Source organism: Mustelus asterias, unplaced genomic scaffold, assembly GCF_964213995.1.
Source record: "Mustelus asterias unplaced genomic scaffold, sMusAst1.hap1.1 HAP1_SCAFFOLD_504, whole genome shotgun sequence".
NCBI lineage: Eukaryota > Metazoa > Chordata > Chondrichthyes > Carcharhiniformes > Triakidae > Mustelus > Mustelus asterias.
The window spans coordinates 234,283-256,687 of NW_027590456.1; the positions used below are offsets into that span (position 1 = coordinate 234,283).

Below are 22,405 nucleotides of genomic sequence, written 5' to 3' on the forward strand. Positions count from 1 at the left end.
CATGCAGATGCCCACACACTCAGCCTGTCCAAATCACACTGAAACATCTTCCTCACAGCTCACCCTCCCACCCAACTTTATATCATCTGCAAATTTGGAGATAATACATTTAGTTCCCTCTTCCAAATCATTAATATGTGAACAGTTGGGGTCCTAGCATGGTTCCCCACTAGTTACTGCCTGCCAATCAGAAAAATACCCATTCATGCCAACTCTTTGCTTCCTATCTGCTAACCAGCTTTCGATCCATCTCAAGAGACTCCCTGCAATCCCATGCACTTTAACTTTACATAGTAGTTTGCTATGTTTGACAATAAAGATCTCTGCAGTCAACAAAAGTCCTAATATACAGAACAGTTATCATCAGCATACTCCTACACTGCAGTGAAACCTGGACTGTGTATCAGCAACACATAATAACACTAAAGAAATTCTATCAGCAATGCCTCCACTATAATCCTCTGAATTCAATGGGAAGACTGTTGAACAGACACTAGTGTCCTTCTTCAATCCAGCCCCACGGATATTCAAACAAAACCCTTGTAAAATCAACTTTGGACTGGACATAATGTCTGGATGGCTGAAAAACATTTCCCACCCCCCATGGGTCCCTTTCTACCTTCCGCTGGAGTTCACGTCTGTTATCCTGACAGCAGTTTACATCCCATCCCATGCGGATGTAAAGACTGCACTAGAAGAAATACACACCACCATCATTAGCCTTGTGATGAAACATCCTGAGGCTTTGTTCATCGTGGCTGGGGACTTCAATCAGGCCAAGCTCAAGAGCATCCTACCAAGATACCACCAACACATCTTGTGTTCCACCAGAGGCCCAAACATCCTATACCACTGCTACATAAATATCAAACATGCCTACCACTATATCACCCGCCCACACTTTGGCAAATCAGACTATAAGGCTGTGCGGGAGAATCCATCAAAGAAAGTCGTGCAATGTTGATCTGAGGAATCGGATGATCTCCTACGGGACTGCTTAGAGTCAGTAGACTGGTCAGTATTTAAAAACTCTACGACCAGCCTGAACGAGTACGCCACTACAGTAACTGACCTCATTAATAAGTGTGTAGAAGACTGTGTGCCAAAGAAGCACATCCGTGTATTTCCCAACCGGAAACCATGGATGAACAGGGATATCCATTGCTTGCTGAAGTCCAGATCTGAGGTGTTCAAGTCAGGCAACCCTGACCTCTACAAGGTACACGACAGCGCAGAGTCGCTGAGCAGAAACTGATAGCCAAGTTCCGCACACATGAGGACGGCCTAAACCGGGATGTTGGATTTATGTCACATTATCAGTAACCCCCACAGCTTTCCCCCTGATCTTGCAGAATCTCACTCGCTGTTCTGTCTGGAGACAATACACATCTCTTTTACCTGTGTTGAATGCTCCCTCCACCCACATTGTCTGTACCTTTAAGACCTGGCTGGTTGTAGAGATTCACATTCTAATTAGTATTCTGTAACTTGATTTCTGCGTCTGTGCACTGTTTGAGAGCAGATATCCACTCCATCTGACGAAGGAGCTGTGCTCCGAAAGCTTATGGTATTTGCTACCAAATAAACCTGTTGGACTTTAACCTGGTGTTGTGAGACTTCTTACTGTGCTATACAAGAAAGCCAGAGATGATCTAAAGAGATCCATCAGAGATGCCAAAAGACAGTACTGGACCAAGCTAGAGTCCCAGGCTAGCCACACAGACCCCTGCTGACTATGGCAAGGTCTGCAAGGCATAACAGGCTACAAAATGAAGGCATGTAAAATCGCCGGCTCCAACGCACCCCCTCCCTGATGAGCTCAATGCATTCTATGCCCGTTTTGAGCAAGAGGTCAGCTGGAGCACTCCCTCCACCCTGGAAGCCTCAGATGAACCTGTATCTGAAGTCACCATTGCAGATGTCAGAATAGCCTTCTCGAAGGTCACTCCATGGAAAGCGACTGGCCCGGATGGGGTGCCCGAACGAGCACTCAGGTCCTGTGCAGCTCAGCTGGCAGGGGTATTCACAGACATCTTCAACCTCTCTTTACAACAATCTGAGGTCCCTATCTGCTTCAAGAAGATGACCATCATCCCAGTACCAAAGAAAAACCAAGCAGTGTGCCTTAATGACTATCGTCTGGTGGCTCTGACATCCATCATTATGAATTGCTTCGAAAGGATAGTCATGGCACAAATCAATTCCGGCCTCCCAGGTTGCCTGGATCCACTACAGTTCGCCTACCACCACAACAGCTCCACAGGAGACGTCATCTCCCTGGCCTGCACTCAACCCTGGAACACCTAGATAACAAAGACACCTATGTCAGACTCCTATTTGTTGACTACAGCTCAGCCTTCAACACCATTGTTCCTACGAAACTCATCTGAAAACTCCATGGCCTCGGGCTCGGCTCCTCCCTCTGCGACTGGATCCTGAACTTCCTAACTCACAGACCACATCAATAAGGATAGGCAACAACACCACCTCCATGATCATCCTCAACACCGGTGTCCCACAAGGTTGTGTTCTTAGCCCCCTACTATACTTCTTATACACCTATGACCGTGTGGCCAAATTCGCCTCCAACTTGATTTTTAAGTTTGCTGATACACCACCGTAGTGGGTCGGATCTCAAAAAATGACAAGACAGAGTACAGGAATGAGATAGAGAATCTGGTGAAACGACAATAATCTCTCCCTCAACGTCAACAAAATGAAGGAGATAGTCATTGACTTCAGGAAGCGTAGTGGAGAACATGCCCCTGTCTACATCAATGGGGACGAAGTAGAAATGGTCGAGAGCTTCAAGTTTTTAGGTCTCCAGATCACCAACAACCTGTCCTGGTCCCCCCATGCCGATGCTATAGTTAAGAAAGCCCACCAATGCCTCTACTTTCTCAGAAGACTAAGGAAATTTGGCATGTCTCCTACGACAACTTTTACAGATGCACCATGGGAAGCATTCTTTCTGGTTGTATCACAGCTTGGTATGGCTCCTGCTCTGCCCAAGACCGCAAGAAACTACAAAGTGTCGTGAACGAAGCCCAGTCCATCACTCAAACCAGCCTCCCATCCATTGACTCCGTCTACATTTCCCACTGCCTTGGAAAAGCAGCCAGACACTCCGCACATACTCTTCTCCACCCTCTTCCATCAGGAAAAAGATACAAAAGTCTGAGGTCATGTACCAACCGACTCAAAAACAGCTTCTTCCCGAGTGCCATCAAACTTTTGAATGGACCTACCTCGCATTAAGTTGATCTTTCTCTACACCCTAGCTATGACTGTAACACTACATTCTGCACTCTCTCGTTTCCTTCTCTGTGGACGGTATGCTTTGTCTGTATAGCGCGCAAGAAACAATGCTTTTCACTGTATGTTAATACATGTGACAATAATAAATCAAATATTATCAAGGTGTTGTTTCTCAATGCTCAAATGGTCAGTATTCCAAGGAAGGACAAACAAAATGCTTCAAAGACACTCTGAAGCTCTGCTTAATGCAGACAGCATTGACGTTAATGATTGTGAGCAGCTTGCGACCAATTTCTCAAATTGGCAACAACTTGTCCATCAAGATGCATCAAGGTTTGAACCACAACGTCTTAATGATGAGGCAGAGCAGAGGTTGTGAGGAAAGAAAAAGAAGCAAATCCTGCACACTGCACCCTATGACCTCATGGAACATCCTGCCACAAGTGCTCAAAGATCTGCTGGTCAAGAATCAGCCTGTTCAGCCACATGAAGATCAATGGCAGAAGCTCATGACTTGAGTAGATGTCATTTCTGAATTGAGACACAACCGATGACGATGACTTTTCAGCCCAAACCTAAATGTTGTCCAGGTCTTGTTGCCTGCGGACACAGTTTGCTTCAGTTTCTGGAGTACTTGTGAATAGTACTGAACACTGTACAATCATCAATGAACAACCCCACTTATGTTGGAAGGAAGTGAATTGGTGAAGCAGGTGAGGGTGATGGATCTAGGATACTACTCTTAGGGATTCCTGCAGTGATGTCCTCAGTTTGAGATGATTGGCCTCAAACACCAACAACTTTCTTCCTTTGGTATAACTCCAACCAGAGAAGAGAGTTTCCCCTGGTTCCTATCGACTTCAATTTTGTTCAGGCTGTTTGATGTCAAGGGCAGTCACTCTCATATCTGGAATTCAACTCTTGTCCATGTTGGACCAAGGCTGCAGCCAAGTGTCCTGGTGGAATCCAAATGGAGCATGATGTCCAGGTTTTTGTTCAGTAAATACCACTTGACAACACTGTTGATGACACCTGCCATCATTTTGCTGATGTTTGAGAGTAGACTGATGACACTCCACCTTCCATGACTTTATCCTCCCTGGAATTGTGAGCGCACTTTTCCTGCAAGCACAAACATACACAGTGTTGCTCCTCTCTGATGGCCCAGTTGTGCTGCCTCCTGCAGTGTGTTGCTGGGATGGCAGCAACCAGCGGCCATTAAGTTATCTCAATGCACCAATGATCACTGACAGACCTTTCAGATATGTGGAAATGGGTGCCTCAATGTGGATGGCATTGCCTGGTCATGTCTGATGCATGAGTCAGCCATCCGGCCTCACAGTTTAAGGCTGCCTTTCCATTCATGCTCTGCTGCCCATTTGCAATTATGAACGCAACACAGCTTTCCAAACAACACCAGACCATTAAATCTCTTCTGGCACTGGACCTATGTTCTTGCGACAACCCATAGCTACTGACATACTCAGCCAACTCTGGCTTGCTTGGCCTCCACCTGTCAGTTGGTAAAAGAAGCTCTTCCCCTTCTTTCAGCACTGCTCTTTAGAAAGGGCACCTTCCAGCAATCTGCCAGCACCAGCTCCTGCCTGCCACCATTAATTGGCTGGCTCCACCATCTCCTGGTCATTAACTGGTTCAATGTGAAAAGATTTGAGGATGAAGTCCTGCCAAACACCTGTGACCAGATGACCCAGATATGATAAGAATAGATTAAAACAAGGTACTTTAAAAGGTTGGCAGCATTAAAAGTAAAAAAAAGTCACATTATCAGGAATACATCCTAAATTGCTGAAAAAAGAAAAGGTAGAAATAGAAGAGTCATTGATTACAATCTTTCAATCCTCATTGGGTCCAGGAAAAAGCTGGAGAGTTTGAGAGTTGCCGATGTTATACCATTACTGAAGAAAGGAGAGAGGGAATAACTACAGGGCAATCAACCTCATCTTGTGGTGGGGTAGTTACTGAAAATCATTATTAGGGACAAAATGAATTTTCATAGGTTAAAGCAGAGAGAGCAAGTGTGGATTTGTTAAAGACAAATTGTGTCTGACTAGCTTGATAATTTTTTCATGAGTTAACAGAGAAGGTTGATCAAGATATTTTATTTGTTAAGGGACATGAATGTCATTGACATTTATTGTCCATTCTCAATTGTCCTTGAAGAGCACTAACTTGAAGGTACTGCTGGAAAAAAGAGACATGTCAAAGTTTTAACATAGAAACATGGCAACTGGAAGCAGGAGTAGGCCATTAGGCCCTTTGAGTCTGCTCCACCATTCATTTTGATTATGGCTGATCATCAAATTCAATATCCTGATTTCGCCCCCCCCACCCCCCCAATATCCCTTGATCCCTTGAGCCCCAAGAGCTATATCTAATTTCTTCTTGAGATCACACAATGTTTTGGCCTCAACTACTTTCTATGGTAGTGAATTCCACACATTCACCACTCTCGGTGAAGAAATTTCTCGTCACCTCAGTTCTAAAAGGTTTACCCCTTATCCTCAAACTATGATCCCTAGTTCTGGACTCCCCCACCATTGGGAATATTCTTTCTGAATCTATCCTCTCTAACCCTGTTAGAATTTTATAAGTTTCTATGAGATCCCCTCTCACTCTTCTAAACTCCAGTGAATATAATCCTAACCGACTTAGTCTCTCCTCATATGACAGACCTGCCATCCCAGGAATCAGCCTAATAAACCTTTGCTGTACTCCCTCTATAGCAAGGACATCCTTCCTCAGATAAGGACACCAAAACTGCACACAATACTCCATGTGTGGCCTTACCAATGCCCTATACAATTCCAGCAGAACATCTGTATCCCTATACTCAAATCCTATCGCTATGAAGGCCAACATACCATTTGCCTTCTTTACTGCCTGCTGTACATGCGTGCTTACTTTCAACGACTGATGCACAAGGACACCAAGGTTTCACTGGGTATCAACCTCTCTCAAATTACACTCATTCAAGTAATAATCTGTCATCCTATTATTGCTACCAAAGTGGATAACCTCACATTTATCCACATTATACTGCATCTGCCATGCAAATGTCCACACAATCAGCATGTCAGAATCACACTGAAGCATCTCTGCATCCTCCTCACAGCTCACTCTTCCACCCAACTTAGTATCATCTGCAAATTTGGAGATAATACATTCAGTTCCCTCTTCCAAATCATTAATACACAATGTGAACAATTTGAGTCCTAGCACAGATCCTTGTGGAACCCCACTAGTCACTGACTGCCAATCAGAAAAAGACCCATTTAAGCCAACTCTTTGCTTCCTATCTGTTAACCAGCTTTCTATCCATCTCAAAACATTACCTGCAATCCCATGTGCTTTAACTTTACATAGTAGTCTGTTATGTGAGACGTTGTTGAAAGCCTTCTGAAAGTCTAAATAAACCACATCCACTGGTTCTCCTTGGTCAACTCTACCAGTTACATCCTCAAAGAATTCCAATAGATTATTCAAGCATGATTTCCCTTTTGTAAATCCATGCTGACTTTGTCTGATTATACCACTGCCTTCCAAATGCTGAGTTATGAAATCCTTGATAATAGACTCTAGCAATTCCCCCATACTGACATTAGGCTCACTGGTCTATAGTTCCCTGTTTTCTCTCTACCTCCCTTTTTTGAATAGCTTCTTTAGAACAAAGACAAAGAACAAAGAACAATACAGCACAGGAACAGGCCCTTCGGCCCTCCAAGCCCGCGCCGCTCCCTGGTCCAAACTAGACCATTCTTTTGTATCCCTCCATCCCCAGTCCGTTCATATGGCTGTCTAGATAAGTCTTAAACGTTCCCAGTGTGTCCGCCTCCACCACCTTGCCTGGCAGCGCATTCCAGGCCCCCACCACCCTCTGTGTAAAATACATCCTTCTGATATCCGTGTTAAACCTCCCCCCCCTTCACCTTGAACCTATGACCCCTCGTGAACGTCACCAACGACCTGGGAAAAAGCTTCCCACCGTTCACCCTATCTATGCCTTTCATAATTTTATACACCTCTATTAGGTCACCCCTCATCCTCCGTCTTTCCAGGGAGAACAACCCCAGTTCACCCAATCTCTCCTCATAACTAAGCCCCTCCATACCAGGCAACATCCTGGTAAACCTCCTCTGTACTCTCTCCAAAGCCTCCACGTCCTTCTGGTAGTGTGGCGACCAGAACTGGACACAGTATTCCAAATGCAGCTGAACCAACGTTCTATACATCTGCAACATCAGACCCCAACTTTTATACTCTATGCCCCGTCCTATAAAGGCAAGCATACATTATGCCTTCTTCACCACCTTCTCCACCTGTGACATCACCTTCAAGGATCTGTGGACTTGCACACCCAGGTTCCTCTGCGTATCTACACCCTTTATGGTTCTGCCATTTATCGTATAGCTCCTCCCTACATTATTTCTACCAAAATGCATCACTTCGCATTTATCAGGATTGAACTCCATCTGCCATTTCTTTGCCCAAATTTCCAGCCTATCTATATCCTTCTGTAGCTTCTGACAATGCTCCTCACTATCTGCTTTAGCTTCCCTTTTTTCAGTGAATCACAAAGGCTAGGATACAGGTTCAGCAAGTAAGTAGGAAAACATGGGTGGGTTGTCTTGTGAGGAAAGACTGGAGAGATTATCTTCATAGACACTGGAGTTTAAAAGAGTAAGAAGCAACTTGATCGAAAGCATTAAGACCCTGAGGATTATGGGACAGGATGGATATGGAAAGGATGTTTCCTCTTGTCAGAAAATCTAGAACTAGAGTGACTGTTTAAAAATAAGGGGTCACTCATTTAAGTCACTCCTATAGGAATGGGCAAGTCAGAGGTAATAGAAAGGGTAGAATTTAGAACAATCAACATCGAAAGGGAAAAGATATTCAGCAAACTATTGGGGTTGAGGGCAGACAAGTCCCCCGGGCCTGATGGCCCACATCCTGGAGTATTAAAGGATGTGGTGGCAGAAATAGTGGATCCATTGGTTATAATATTCCAAAATTCCCTGGACACGGGAAAGGTTCCAATGGATTGAAATGCTAGTGAAGGGCCCTTATTCAAAAAAGAAGAGGCAAAATGTGGGAAATTACAGACCAGTTAGTTTAACATCTGTTGTTGGGTAAGTGTTAGAATCAATTATCAAGGAAGCAATAATATTAGGACTTTTGGAAAGTCAAAACACTATCCATCAGAGTCAGCATGGTTTTATGAAAGGCAAATCATGTTTGACTAATTTGCTAGAGTTCTTCAAAAATGTCACAAGCAAAGTGGATAATGGGGATCCTGTCGATGTAGTATATCTGGATTTCCAGAAGGCATTTGATAAGCTGCTGCATAAAAGGTTAATTCACAAGGTTAGATCACATGGGATTAGGGGTAATTTATTAGCTTGGATAGGTGACTGGCTGATAGAATAAGAAGTTTAACAAAACCAGGTTAAAGTCCAACAGGTTTATTTGGTAGCAAAAGCCACGAGCTTTCGGAACAGGCCTGTTCCAAAAGCTCGTGGCTTTTGCTACCAAACAAACCTGTTGGACTTTAACCTGGTATTGTTAGACTTCTTACTGTGTTTACCCGAGTCCAACGCCAGCATCTCCACATCATGATAGACAGAAGACAGAGAGTCGGGATAAATGTTTTTTTTTTCTGGATGGGAAGTGGTAACTAGTGGGATCGCAGGGTTCGGTCCTTGGGCCCCAGCTATTTACAATCTATATTAATGACTTGGATACAGGGATGGAAGGCTCTGTAGCCAAATTTGCAGATGACACAAAAATAGGTGGGACAGTAAGTTGCAATAAGGAAATAAGAACCTTACAAATGGATATAGATAGGTTAGGAGAGTGGGCCAAAATGTGGTAGATGGAGTTTAATGTGGATAAGTGTGAGGTCTTGCATTTCGGTCGAAAAAATGGGAAGGCGACTTATTATCTAAATGGGGAGAGACTTCAGGGTCCGGTGCAGAGGGATCTGGGTGTCCTCGTTCATGAGTCACAGGAACCCAGCATGCAGGTACAGCAGATAATGAAGAAAGCAAATGGAATGTTGGTATTTATAGCTAAAGGAATAGAACATAAAGGTAAGGAAGTATTGTTGCAACTATACAAGGCATTGGTGAGGCCGCACCTGGAGTATTGTGCACAGTTTTGTCCCTGTATTTGAGGAAAGATTAGTGGCATTGGAGACAATTCAGAGGAGGTTCACTAGATTGATTCCAGAGATGAGGGGTTTGTCATATGAAGAGAGATTGAACAGTTTAGGCCTATACTCTCTGGAATTTAGAAGAATGATGGGAGGTCAAATTGAGGAAGACAAGATGATAAAAGGTATGGATAAAGTAGACGTGGAACAGATGTTTCCTCTTGTGGGGCATTCGAGGACGAGAGGTCATAGTCTTAGGATAAGGGGTAGCAAATTTAAAACAGAGTTGAGAAGAAACTACTTCTCCCAAAGGGTTGTGAATCTGTGGAATTCGCTATCCCAAAGTGCGGTGAATGCTGGGACAGTGAGTAAATTTAAGGAGTTAGATTTTTAATTGGTAATGGGTTGAAGGTTATGGAGAGAAGGCAGGAAAATGGGGATGAGGAGCATATCAGGCATGATCGAATGGCGGAGCGCGCTCGATGGGCCAAATGATCTAATTCTGCTCCTATATTTTATGAACTTAAGACGGAGATGAATGGTCTAGTGGGCACATGAGCGGCGCAGGCTTGGAGGGCCGAAAGGCCTGTTCCTGTGCTGTATTGTTCTTTGTTCATTATGAGGAGAATGTTTTTCCCCCTTAGGGATTCTTGAGTCTCTGGAACTCAATTCCTCAAAAGGCAGTGAAAGCAGAACAATTGTGTGGTCAATTGTATCGTAGGCTGGAAGAACATATTGGGGTAGTTTATTTTTGTTACAGTCACAGAGGATGTCATTTGTGATTTTGATAAGAACCTTTCTGTGACAGGAAAGGAATCTGATTGGAGGGGTTCAACAGGGAGTTCTTGAATGGTTAGCCAAGGATTTATGTTCAACGGGCGGCACGGTAGCACAGTGGTGAGCACTGCTGCTTCACAGCTCCAGGGTCCTAGGTTCGATTCCCGGCTCGGGTCACTGTCTGTGTGGAGTTTGCACATTCTCCTCGTGTCTGCGTGGGTTTTCTCCGAGTGTTCCGGTTTCCTCCCACAGTCCAAAGATGTGCGGGTTAGGTTGATTGGCCAGGTTAAAAATTGTCCCTGAGATGTGTAGTTAGAGGGATTAGCGGGTAAATATGTGGGGGTAGGGCCTGGGTGGGATTGTGGTCGGTGCAGACTCGATGGGCCGAATGGCCTACTTCTGCACTGTAGGGTTTCTATGTTGACTTCAGGCTGGAAAGGGATTTTGGAAATAGAACATAGAACATTACAGTGCAGTACAGGCCCTTCGGCCCTCGATGTTGCGCCGACCAGTGAAACCAATCTAAAGCCCCTCTAATCTACACTATTCCAATATCATCCATATGTTTATCCAATAACCATTTGAATGCTCTCAATGTTGACGAGTCCACTACTGCTGCAGGCAGGGCATTCCATGCCCTTACTACTCTCTGAGTAAAGAACCTACCTCTAACATCTGTCCTATATCTCTCACCCCTCAATTTAAAGCTATGTCCCCTCATGTTAGCCATCACCATCCGAGGAAAAAGGCTCTCATTATCCACCCTATCTAATCCTCTGATCATCTTGTATGCCTTTATTAAGTCATCTCTTAACCTTCTTCTCTCTAACGAAAACAACCTCAAGCCCCTCAGCCTTTCCTCATATGGGGGACTTTAACCTTCCAAATATTGATTGGAACCTTTATAGGTCAAATGGTTCGGATGGGGCAGTTTTTGTGCAGTGTGTGCAGGAGGGGTTCCTGACACAATATGTGGATAAGCCGACAAGAGGTGGGGCCACATTGGATTTGGTAATGGGAAATGAGCCGGGCCAAGTGTTGGATTTGGTTGTGGGAGAGCACTTTGGAGATAGTGACCACAATTCGGTGTCTTTTGTTATTGCAATGGAGAGGGATAGGGCCGTACGGCAGGGCATAGTTTACAATTGGGGGAGAGGTAATTATGATGCAATCAGGCAGGAATTAGGAAGCATAGGATGGGAACAAAAATTGTCAGGCAAAGGCACTAATGATAAATGGAACTTTTTCAAGGAACAAATACTGCGTGTCCTTGATAGGTATGTCCCTGCCAGGCGGAGAGGAAATGGCCGAGTGAGGGAACCATGGTTCACAAAAGAGGTGGAATGTCTTGTCAAGAGGAAGAAGGAAGCGTATGTTAGGTTGAGAAAACAAGGTTCAGTTGGCTCGATGGAGGGTTACAAGTTAGCAAGAAATGAGCTGAAAAAGGGGCTTAGGAGAGCTAGGAGGAGGCATGAGAAGTCCTTGGCGGGTCGGATCAAGGAACACCCCAAGGCTTTTTACTCTTATGTGAGGAATAAAAGAATGAGCAGGGTGAGGCTGGGGCCGGTCAAGGACGGCAGTGGGAATTTGTGCATGGAGTCAGAAGAGATAGGAGGTGATGAATGAATACTTTTCTTCGGTGTTCACCAAGGAAAGGGGCCATGTTTTTGAGGAAGAGAAGGTGTCACAGGCTGATAGGCTGGAGGAAGTAGATGTTCGGAGGGAAGATGTATTAGCAATTCTGAATAAACTGAAAGTTGATAAGTCCCCTGGGCCTGATGAAATATATCCTAGGATTCTTTGGGAGGCAAGGGATGAGATAGCAGAGCCTTTGGCTTTGATCTTAGCGTCCTCACTGTCCACGGGGGTGGTGCCAGAGGACTGGAGAGTGGCGAATGTACTTCCTCTGTTTAAGAAAGGGAATAGAAATGACCCTGGTAATTATAGGCCGGTTAGTCTTACTTCGGTGGTCGGTAAGTTGATGGAAAAGGTCCTTAGGGATAGGATTTACGACCATTTAGAAAGATGCAGCTTAATCCGGGATAGTCAGCATGGATTTGTGAAGGGCAAGTCTTGCCTCACAAATTTGATAGAATTTTTTGAGGAGGTAACTAAGTGTGTAGATGAAGGTAGTGCAGTTGATGTCATATACATGGATTTTAGTAAGGCGTTTGATAAAGTCCCCCACGGTCGGCTTATGAAGAAAGTAAGGATGTGTGGGATAGAGGGAAGTTTGGCCGATTGGATAGGTAACTGGCTATCTAACAGAAGACAGAGGGTGGTGGTGGATGGAAAATTTTCGGACTGGAAACCGGTTACCAGCGGAGTGCCACAGGGATCAGTGCTTGGTCCTCTGCTATTTGTGATTTTTATAAATGACTTGGAGGAGGGGGCTGAAGGGTGGATCAGTAAATTTGCTGATGACACCAAGATTGGTGGAGTAGTGGATGAGGTGGAGGGCTGTTGTAGGCTGCAAAGAGATATAGATAGGATGCAGAGCTGGGCTGAAAAATGGCAAATGGAGTTTAACCCTGACAAATGTGAGGTGATTCATTTTGGTAGGACAAATTTAAATGTGGATTACAGGGTCAAAGGTAGGGTTCTGAAGACTGTGGAGGAACAGAGAGATCTTGGGGTTCATATCCATAGATCTCTGAAGGTTGCCACTCAAGTGGATAGAGCCGTGAAGAAGGCCTATAGTGTGTTGGCGTTCATTTGCTATATGGTGTTCATATGCAATACACGAGATACATCGATGACATTTTCTTCCTTTGGACTCATGGTGAACAATCACTGAAACAACTATATGATGACATCAATAAGTTCCATTCCACCATCAGACTCACCATAGACTACTCTCCGGAATCGGTTGCATTCTTGGACACACACATCTCCATTAAGGACGGTCACCTCAGCACCTCACTGTACCGCAAGCCCACGGATAACCTCACGATGCTCCACTTCTCCAGCTTCCACCCTAAACACGTAAAAGAAGCCATCCCCTACGGACAAGCCCTCCGAATACACAGGATCTGCTCAGATGAGGAGGATCACAACAGACACCTCCAGACGCTGAAAGATGCCCTCATAAGAACAGGATATGGCGCTCGACTCATCGATCAACAGTTCCGACGCGCCACAACGAAAAACCGCACCAACCTCCTCAGAAGACAAACACGGGACACGGTGGACAGAGTACCCTTCGTCGTCCAGTACTTCCCCGGAGCGGAGGAGCTACGGCATCTCCTCCGGAGCCTTCAACATGTCATTGATGAAGACGAACATCTCGCCAAGGCCATCCCCACACCCCCACTTCTTGCCTTCAAACAACCACGCAACCTCAAACAGACCATTGTCCGCAGCAAACTACCCAGCCTTCAGGAGAACAGTGACCACGACACCACACAACCCTGCCACAGCAACCTCTGCAAGACGTGCCGGATCATCGACACGGATGCCATCATCTCACGTGAGAACACCATCTACCAGGTACACAGTACCTACTCTTGCAACTCGGCCAACGTTGTCTAACTGATACGCTGCAGGAAAGGAGGTCCCGGGGCATGGTACATTGGGGAAACCATGCAGACGCTACGACAACGGATGAATGAACACCGCTCGACAATCACCAGGCAAGACTGTTCTCTTCCTGTGGGGGAGCACTTCAGCAGTCACGGGCATTCAGCCTTGGATCTTCAGGTAAGCGTTCTCCAAGGCGGCCTTCACGACACACGACAGCGCAGAGTCGCTGAGCAGAAACTGATAGCCAAGTTCCGCACACATGAGGACGGCCTAAACCGGGATGTTGGATTTATGTCACATTATCAGTAACCCCCACAGCTTGCCTCCTGGGCTTGTAGAATCTCACTAGCTGTTCTGTCTGGAGACAATACACATCTCTTTAACCTGTGTTGAATGCTCCCTCCACCCACATTGTCTGTACCTTTAAGACCTGGCTGGCTGTAGAGATTCGCATTCTAATTATTATTCTGTAACTTGATTTCTGTGTCTGTGCTCTGTTTGAGAGCAGATATCCACTCCATCTGACGAAGGAGCAGTGCTCCGAAAGCTTATGGTATTTGCTACCAAATAAACCTGTTGGACGTTAACCTGGTGTTGTGAGACTTCTTACTGTGCTTATCCCAGTCCAGCGCCGGCATCTCCACATCATGGCGTTCATTAACAGGGGTTTTGAGTTTAAGAGCCATGGGGTTATGCTGTTACTGTACAGGACCTTGGTGAGACCACATTTGGAATATTGTGTGCAGTTCTGGTCACCTCACTACAAGAAGGATGTGGAGACACTGGAAAGAGTGCAAAGGAGATTTACCAGGATGCTGCCTGGTTTGGAGGGTAGGTCTTATGAGGAAAGGTTGAGGGAACTTGGGCTTTTCTCTTTGGAGCGGAGGAGGTTGAGAGGAAACTTGATAGAGGTTTATAAGATGATGAGGGGGATAGATAGAGTGAACGTTCAAAGACTATTTCCTCGGGTGAATGGAGCGGTAACTAGGGGGCATAACTATAGGGTTCATGGTGGGAGATATAGGAAGGATGTCCGAGGTAGGTTCTTTACGCAGAGAGTGGTTGGGGTGTGGAATGGACTGCCTGCAGGGATAGTGGAGTCAGAAACTTTAGGAACATTTAAGAAGCTATTGGATAGGTACATGGAGTACTTCGGGATGATAGGGAGGAAATAGCTTGATCTGGGTTTCAGACAAAGCTCGGCACAACATCGTGGGCCGAAGTGCCTGTTCTGTGCTGTACTGTTCTATGTTCTATGTTCTATTTTCCCACCATACCAGGCAACATCCTGGTAAATCTCCTCTGCACCCTTTCCAACACTTCCACATCTTTCCTATAATGCGGCGACCCAGAACTGTACGCAATATTAAATGGGACAAGAGTTTCCTGGAAAGACGGAGGCTGAAGGGCGACCTGAAAGAAGTTTATAAAATTATGAGGGGTATGGATTGGGTGAACAGTTGGAAGCTTTTTCCCAGGGCAGAAATGACAATTACAAGAGGGCACAAGTTTAAGATGAGGGGGGAAAGGTTCAGTGAAATGTGCGGGGAAGTTCTTTTTACACAGAGGGTGTTGGGGGTCTGGAGTGTACTGCCAAGTGAGGTGGTTGAGGCAGATACATTAGCGACATTTAAGACTCATCTGGATAGACACATGAACAGACAGGGAATAGAGGGATACAGGCGGTTGGTCTAGATAGGACAACGTGATCGGCGCAGGCTTGGTGGGCCGAAGGGCCTGTTCCTGTGCTGTACTGTTCTTTGTTCTTTGTTCTACTACTTTTCAAAGTCCATAAGATGTGAAAGCAGAAGTGGACCATTCTATTAAATCTGCTCTGCTATCCGATGAGATCATGACTGTTCTGATCTGATAACTGAGGTTAAGGATAAATTTTGTGAGGAGAGGAGTGACGATGGTAGACTTAAAGGAAGTAACATGGGAATAAAGGAAGGCACATGGAGCACACCAGGATGATAGGGAGTGGGATAGCTTGATCTTGGTTTCAGATAAAGCTCGGCACAACATCGTGGGCCGAAGGGCCTGTTCTGTGCTGTACTGTTCTCTGTTCTATGTAACTTCTCTCCCTGAAGACAAAGAACCATTAACAATATAAGTTAAACACGGTGATCGGAAGGGGAAGCTGCTTGGTCAGCAAAGAATATTAGCAATGTGGAAACAATGTCGGCAATGTGAAAAATTGTCCAGGTGTGTCCAGTACAGAAGAAACAGGACAAATCCAACCCAACCAATTATCTGCTCAGTGACGCTCAGTTTGGTCCTGCCAGGGTCACTCAGTTCCTGACCTCATTAGAGCCTTGGTTCAAACATGGACAAAAGAGCTGAATGCCAGAGGTGAGAGTGACAGCCCTTGACAGCAAGGCAGAGTTTGACAGTGTGTGGCATCAAGGAGCCCTAGCAAAACTGGGGTCAATGGTAATCAGGGGGAATCCCCTCTGCTGGTTGAAGCCACACCCAGCATAAATGAAGATGGTTATGGTGAGTGGAGGTCAATCATCTCAGCTCCAGGTCATCAATGCAAGGTTAGTGTCCTAGGACAAACCATCTTCAGCTGTTTCATCAATGATCTTTCTTCCATCATAAGGTCAGAAATGGGGATGTTCGCTGATGACTGCACAATGTTCAGTATCACTCACAATTCCTCAGATACTGAAGCAGTCCATGTCCAAATGCAGCAAGGCTGGCAAGTGGCAAGTAACATCCATGCCACACACATGGCAGGCAATGATCGTCTCCAACAAGAGAGGGTTTAACCATCACTCCTTGACATTCAATGGCATTCACATTGCTGAATTCCCCCACTATCAGCATCCTAGGCTCACCATTGACCAGAAGCTGAACTGGACTAGCCATATAAATTCTGTGGCCACCAGAGTAGATAAAAGGCTAGGAATTCTTCGGTAAGTTACTCACTTCCTGACACCCAAAGCCCGTCCACCATCTACAGAGCACAAGTCAGGAGTGTAATGGAATACTCTCCACTTGCCTGGTTGGGTGCAGCTCGAACAACACTCAAGAAGCTCGATATCATCCAGGAAAAAGCAGCCCACCTGATTGCCACCCCTTCCACAAACATTCAATCCCTATACCACCAACGAACAGTGGCAGCTGTGTGTACCAAGTACAAGATGCAATGCACCAAGGCTTCTTAGGCAGCACCTTCCAAACCCACAGCCACCATCATCCAGAAGGACAAGGGCAGCAGATACCTGGGAACATCACCGTCCAGAGGTTCCCCTTCGAGTCACTCACCATCCTGACTTGGTAATATATCTCTGTTCCTTGACTGTCACTTGGTCAAAATCCTGGAACTCTCTCCCTAACTGCACTGTGTGTGTACCTACACCTCAGGGACTGCAGCGGTACAAGAAGGCAGCTCACCATCACCTTCTCAAGGGCAACTAGGGATGGGCAATAAATGCTGGTCTAGCAATTGATGCCCACAAATGAATAAAAAATGTTTCGTGGAAATAGTATTGAGAGAAGATGAGGTGGGTCTCATTGATGAGATGAGCTCAGAGAGGGCGTAAGGTGAAGTAGGAGAGAAATTGGAGAAAGACTCGAGTTCAGAGTTAGACAGGAATTAATTTTTATTGGCGGTTTGGCCAAGTGATCGACAAATGGAAAGGAGGGGTGTGGCAGAGGCCAGTATAATAGATTATTCTCCATTTTATTGACAAAGTCCATGAGTTCCTCTCATTTATTGTTGGAGGTGAGGGGGGGTGGGGGTGGAATCAAGGAGAAAAAGGACTGTTTAGTTTATTTATTTAGCAGGCTTACATTAACACTGCAATAAAATTACTGTGAAAATCCCCTAGTTGCCACACTCCGGTGCCTGTTCGAGTACACTGAGGGAGAATTTAGCATGGCCAATGCACCTAACCAGCACGTCTTTTGGATTGTGGGAGGAAGCCGGAGCACCCGATGGGAACCCACGCAGACACGGGGAGAATGTGCAGACTCCACACGGACAGTCACCCAAGCCGGGAATTGAACCTGGGTCCCTGGTGTTGTGAGGCAGCAGTGCTAACCACTATCACTGTGCTGCTCTGTTTACAGTATAGAAAATAAGTTGTGTTATCTTTGAATTTTATGATGATTATACCATAAGACATAGGAGCGGAAGTAAGGCCATTCGGCCCATCGAGTCCACTCCACAATATACAATAGTGAACAGTTTAAGCAGACAAGAACGAAGCCTAGTACTGTGTGGGTGTGCAGCCAGATAACGACAGGGCTATGGGCCGGGTGCAGGAAGGTGGGATTAGAAAGGGCACCTGGGTGCCCTTGGGCTGGCATGGACAAGATGGGCCAAATGGCCTCCTCCTGTGCTGTAACTTTTCTTTGGTTTTATGGCAGTGGATGGCTAAAGCAGTCATCTGCCATATCCTTTCGTGCAAGAAACAATACTTTTCACTGTGTACTTATATATGTGACAATAATAAATCAAATCAAAATTCATCTCTGCCTGCCTTTAAACTTCAGGAAGGAGGAGATGTTGTGCCTTTGTTTAAAAAGGGCTGCAGGGAAAAGCCTGGGAACTACAGGCCAGTGAGCCTCACATCTGTGGTGGGTAAGTTGTTGGAAGGTATTTTGAAAGACAGGATCTACAGGCATTTAGAGATGCAAGGACTGATTAGGGACAGTCAGCATGGCTTTGTGAGTGGAAAATTATGTCTCACAAATTTGATTGAGTTTTTTGAAGGGTAACCAAGAAGGTAGATGAGGGCAGTGCAGTTGATGTTGTCTACATGGACATTAGCAAGGCCTTTGACAAGGTAGCGCATGGTAGGTTGTTGCATGAGGTTAAATCTCACGGGATCTAGGGTGAGGTATCTAAATGGATATAAAATTGACTTCTTGACAGAAGCCAGAGGGTGGTTGTGGAGAGTTGTTTTTCAAACTGGAGGCCTGTGACCAGCGGTGTGCCTCAGGGATCAGTGCTGGGTCCACTGTTATTTGTCATTTACATTAATGATTTGGATGAGAATATAGGAGGCATGGTTAGTAAGTTTGCAGATGACACCAAGATTGGTGGCATAGTGGACAGTGAAGAAAGTTATCTCCGATGCAATAGAATCTTGATCAATTGGGCCAGTGGGCTGATGAATGGCAGATGGAGTTTAATTTAGACAAATGCGAGGTGATGCATTTTGGTAGATTGAACCAGGGCAGGACTTACTCAGTTAATGGTAGGGCGTTGGGGAGAGTTACAGAACAAAGAGATCTAGGGGTACATGTTCATAGCTCCTTGAAAGTGGAGTCACAGGTGGACAGAGTGGTGAAGAAGGCATCCTAAGAGAAGGCATCCTAAATGAATACTTTGCGTTGGTATTCACAAAGGAGAGGGATGTGTTGACTGGGAGTGTCTCGGAGGGGAGTGTTGAACCGTTGGAGAAAATCTCCATTACAAGGGAGGAAGCGTTAGGTTTGTTAGAGAATATAAAGACTGACAAATCCCCAGGGCCTGATGGAATCTATCCAAGGCTGCTCAGGGAGACGAGAGATGAAATCGCAGGGCCTCTGACGCAAATCTTTGTCTCGTCACTGGACGCAGGTGAGGTCCCAGAGGATTGGAGGATAGCTAATGTGGTCCCGTTATTTAAGAAGGGTAGGAAGGATAACCCGGGTAATTATAGGCCGGTGAGCTTGACGTCCGTGGTGGGGAAGTTGGTGGAGAAGATTCTTAGAGATAGGATGTATGCGCATTTAGAAAGGAATAAACTCATTAACGATAGTCAGCATGGTTTTGTGAGAGGGAGGTCATGCCTCACTAACCTGGTGGAGTTTTTTGAAGAAGTGACCAGAATGGTTGACGAGGGAAGGGCCGTGGATGTCGTCTATATGGACTTTAGTAAAGCATTTGACAAGGTCCCTCATGGTAGGCTGGTGAAAAAGGTTGGATCTCATGGGATAAAGGGGGAGGTGGCTAGATGGGTGGAGAACTGGCTTGGTCACAGAAGACAGAGGGTGGTAGTGGAAGGGTCTTTTTCCGGCTGGAGGCCTGTGACTAGTGGTGTTCCGCAGGGCTCTGTATTGGGACCTCTGCTGTTTGTGATTTATATAAACGATCTGGAAGAAGGTGTAACTGGGGTGATCAGTAAGTTTGCAGACGAAACAAAATTGGCAGGACTTGCAGATAGTGAGGAGCATTGTCAGAAGCTACAGAAGGATATAGATAGGCTGGAAATTTGGGCAAAGAAATGGCAGATGGAGTTCAATCCTGATAAATGCGAAGTGATGCATTTTGGTAGAAATAATGTAGGGTGGAGCTATACGATAAATGGCAGAACCATAAAAGGTGTAGATACGCAGAGGGACCTGGGTGTGTAAGTCCACAGATCCTTGAAGGTGACGTCACAGGTGGAGAAGGTGGTGAAGAAGGCATATGGCATGCTTGCCTTTATAGGACGGGGCATAGAGTATAAAAGTTGGGGTCTGATGTTGCAGATGTATAGAACGTTGGTTCGGCCGCATTTGGAATACTGCGTCCAGTTCTGGTCGCCACACTACCAGAAGGACATGGAGGCTTTGGAGAGAGTACAGAGGAGGTTTACCAGGATGTTGCCTGGTATGGAGGGGCTTAGTTATGAGGAGAGATTGGGTAAACTGGGGTTGTTCTCCCTGGAAAGACGGAGGATGAGGGGAGACTTAATAGAGGTGTATAAAATTATGAAAGGCATAGATAGGGTGAACGGTGGGAAGCTTTTCCCCAGGTCGGTGGTGACGTTCACGAGGGGTCATAGGTTCAAGGTGAAGTGGGGGAGGTTTAACACAGATATCAGACGGACATATTTTACACAGAGGGTGGTGGGGGCCTGGAATGCGCTGCCAGGCAAGGTGGTGGAGGCGGACACACTGGGAATGTTTAAGACTTATCTAGACAGTCATATGAACGGAGTGGGAATGGAGGGATACAAAAGAATGGTCTAGTTTGGACCAGGGAGCGGCACGGGCTTTGAGGGCCGAAGGGCCTGTTCCTGTGCTGTATTGTTCTTTGTTCTTTGGAACAAGCTGCCAGAGGTGGTAGTAGTAGAGGCAGGTACAATTTTGTCTTTTAAAAAGCATTCAGACAGTTACATGGGTAAGATGGGTACCGAAGGATTATGGGCCAAATGCGGGTAATTGGATTAGTTTAGGGGTTTAAAAAAAGGGCGGCATGGACAAGTTCGGTCGAAGGGCCTGTTTCCATGCTGTAAACCTCTATGACTATGACTCTAAGAGGGCCCGCCCAGGGGTAAAGAGAGTCATGATTTATTGGAAACTAAAGAATCAGAGGGGAGGGTGAGGGTGCGTTTGAACAATTGGTTAAACTTAAACCTCATGAGATTTGGAAATTTTCTAAATTGACTTTGGGGATTAGGATTTGGAAGTAGTTTACATTCAAATCCAGCACCGAGATTCTGAATCCGTACCTATGGAAGACGCATAACCGTTGAATCTGCCTGAATCCACAGCGTTTTTCATGGCTTGTAAAACCTTGTCATCAGTCGGAAGGTTGCCGAACACTGTGGGGTCACCTTTAATAAAATGACAGTTAGATTTTTAAATGCTTATTACTGAACCTTCTGCTCAAATGGGAGCATTTACAAAGAAACATTCCCACCGCCAGTGTGTCAGTGAAACCAATGCAAGCATTAGGAGATGTGTGTGGAAGATTCCGACTGGCCAGAACCGGTCTATCCCTCCCTCTCTCTTACCTAGAATTAGTTCTTTTTCTTCTTTTGAATCCCACAGATTCGAAGCCAATTTGCAATTTCTATTTTTTTCGATTGTTAAATTTTTGAAATCTGTGTTATTGATTCGGGTTTAAGTGGCCTGAAGTTTATTCCCAATTTCCCCCGAATGTCGCCAGTTGCTTGAAAAATTAATCAGCGGATGAAAAAATGACCAGAATTTGAAGAAACAGCCAATAATTGTGTGGGCGAATGTTGTTCTGAGCTGAATAAGTACAAAAGGAGATGATTTGACTTCATATCTTACCGATAGACAGGGAAATCATGGCTTTGTCCGGATTGGGTTCAATCCTCATGTTGTCCACAATGGCGCGGATTGGGTTGAATGTTCGTTTGGACATTTCTGAGGCTCGGACATTCCACTTGGTGCGTTTGGATTTTAATCTTCCTGAATAAGCGAAACTGCTGCCGTTCAGGATGGAATCGAGGATGAACAGGTTCTCGCTGGCCATGTCACTGGAAAATAACAAGAAAGCAGTTCAGAAATAAAGGAAGGAGCAGAATGGAGACAAGCACAGGGAGCTGGGTGAGAAGGTAGATTGGCTGATGGCATTTCTGTGACTGGAACTATTTGCTCTCTTTCTCAGCCACTTTAAATCGACACTAACCAAACTAGCAAACTATTCCACTTAGAAAATCATTGCAATAGTTAAAGCCAATGTTAGTTATAATCAAATGAAACCGTTAGGATTTCTAATGATGCCAGTTTGATGAGTGAGTCGCTGTTGGATACCTGCCGCTGAGGGGAAGTTTGGGATGATGTGGAGGTAAGTCTCAGTGAAGCGAAGTGGAGAGTGGGGGGGAGTTGAGCTGCTCTCTAAAAGCAGGGTCTTTGCGGGGGCGGCGAGTTGCCCTCCGATAGCCCATTGGATCCGCCGGGGGGCTGTGTCCGGCCACCGACCCCGAGCCTGACTTTCCACAT

At 45.6% G+C, this 22,405-nt stretch overlaps 1 protein-coding gene across 1 annotated transcript in view; it reads right to left on the minus strand.

The window, feature by feature from the left end:
* Window positions 1-21,969, minus strand: part of tat (tyrosine aminotransferase) — a 119,690-nt gene extending 97,721 nt beyond the window's left edge. Inside the window, exons 1-2 of the mRNA XM_078204920.1 lie at window positions 21,731-21,969; window positions 21,163-21,267 (exon numbers count right to left, since the gene is read on the minus strand). Of these exons, the coding sequence (XP_078061046.1) occupies window positions 21,163-21,267; window positions 21,731-21,935 (310 nt within the window). The 5' untranslated portion in view covers window positions 21,936-21,969. The remainder of the gene's footprint in view (window positions 1-21,162; window positions 21,268-21,730) is intronic.
* Between the last annotated feature and the right edge of the window lie 436 nt (window positions 21,970-22,405).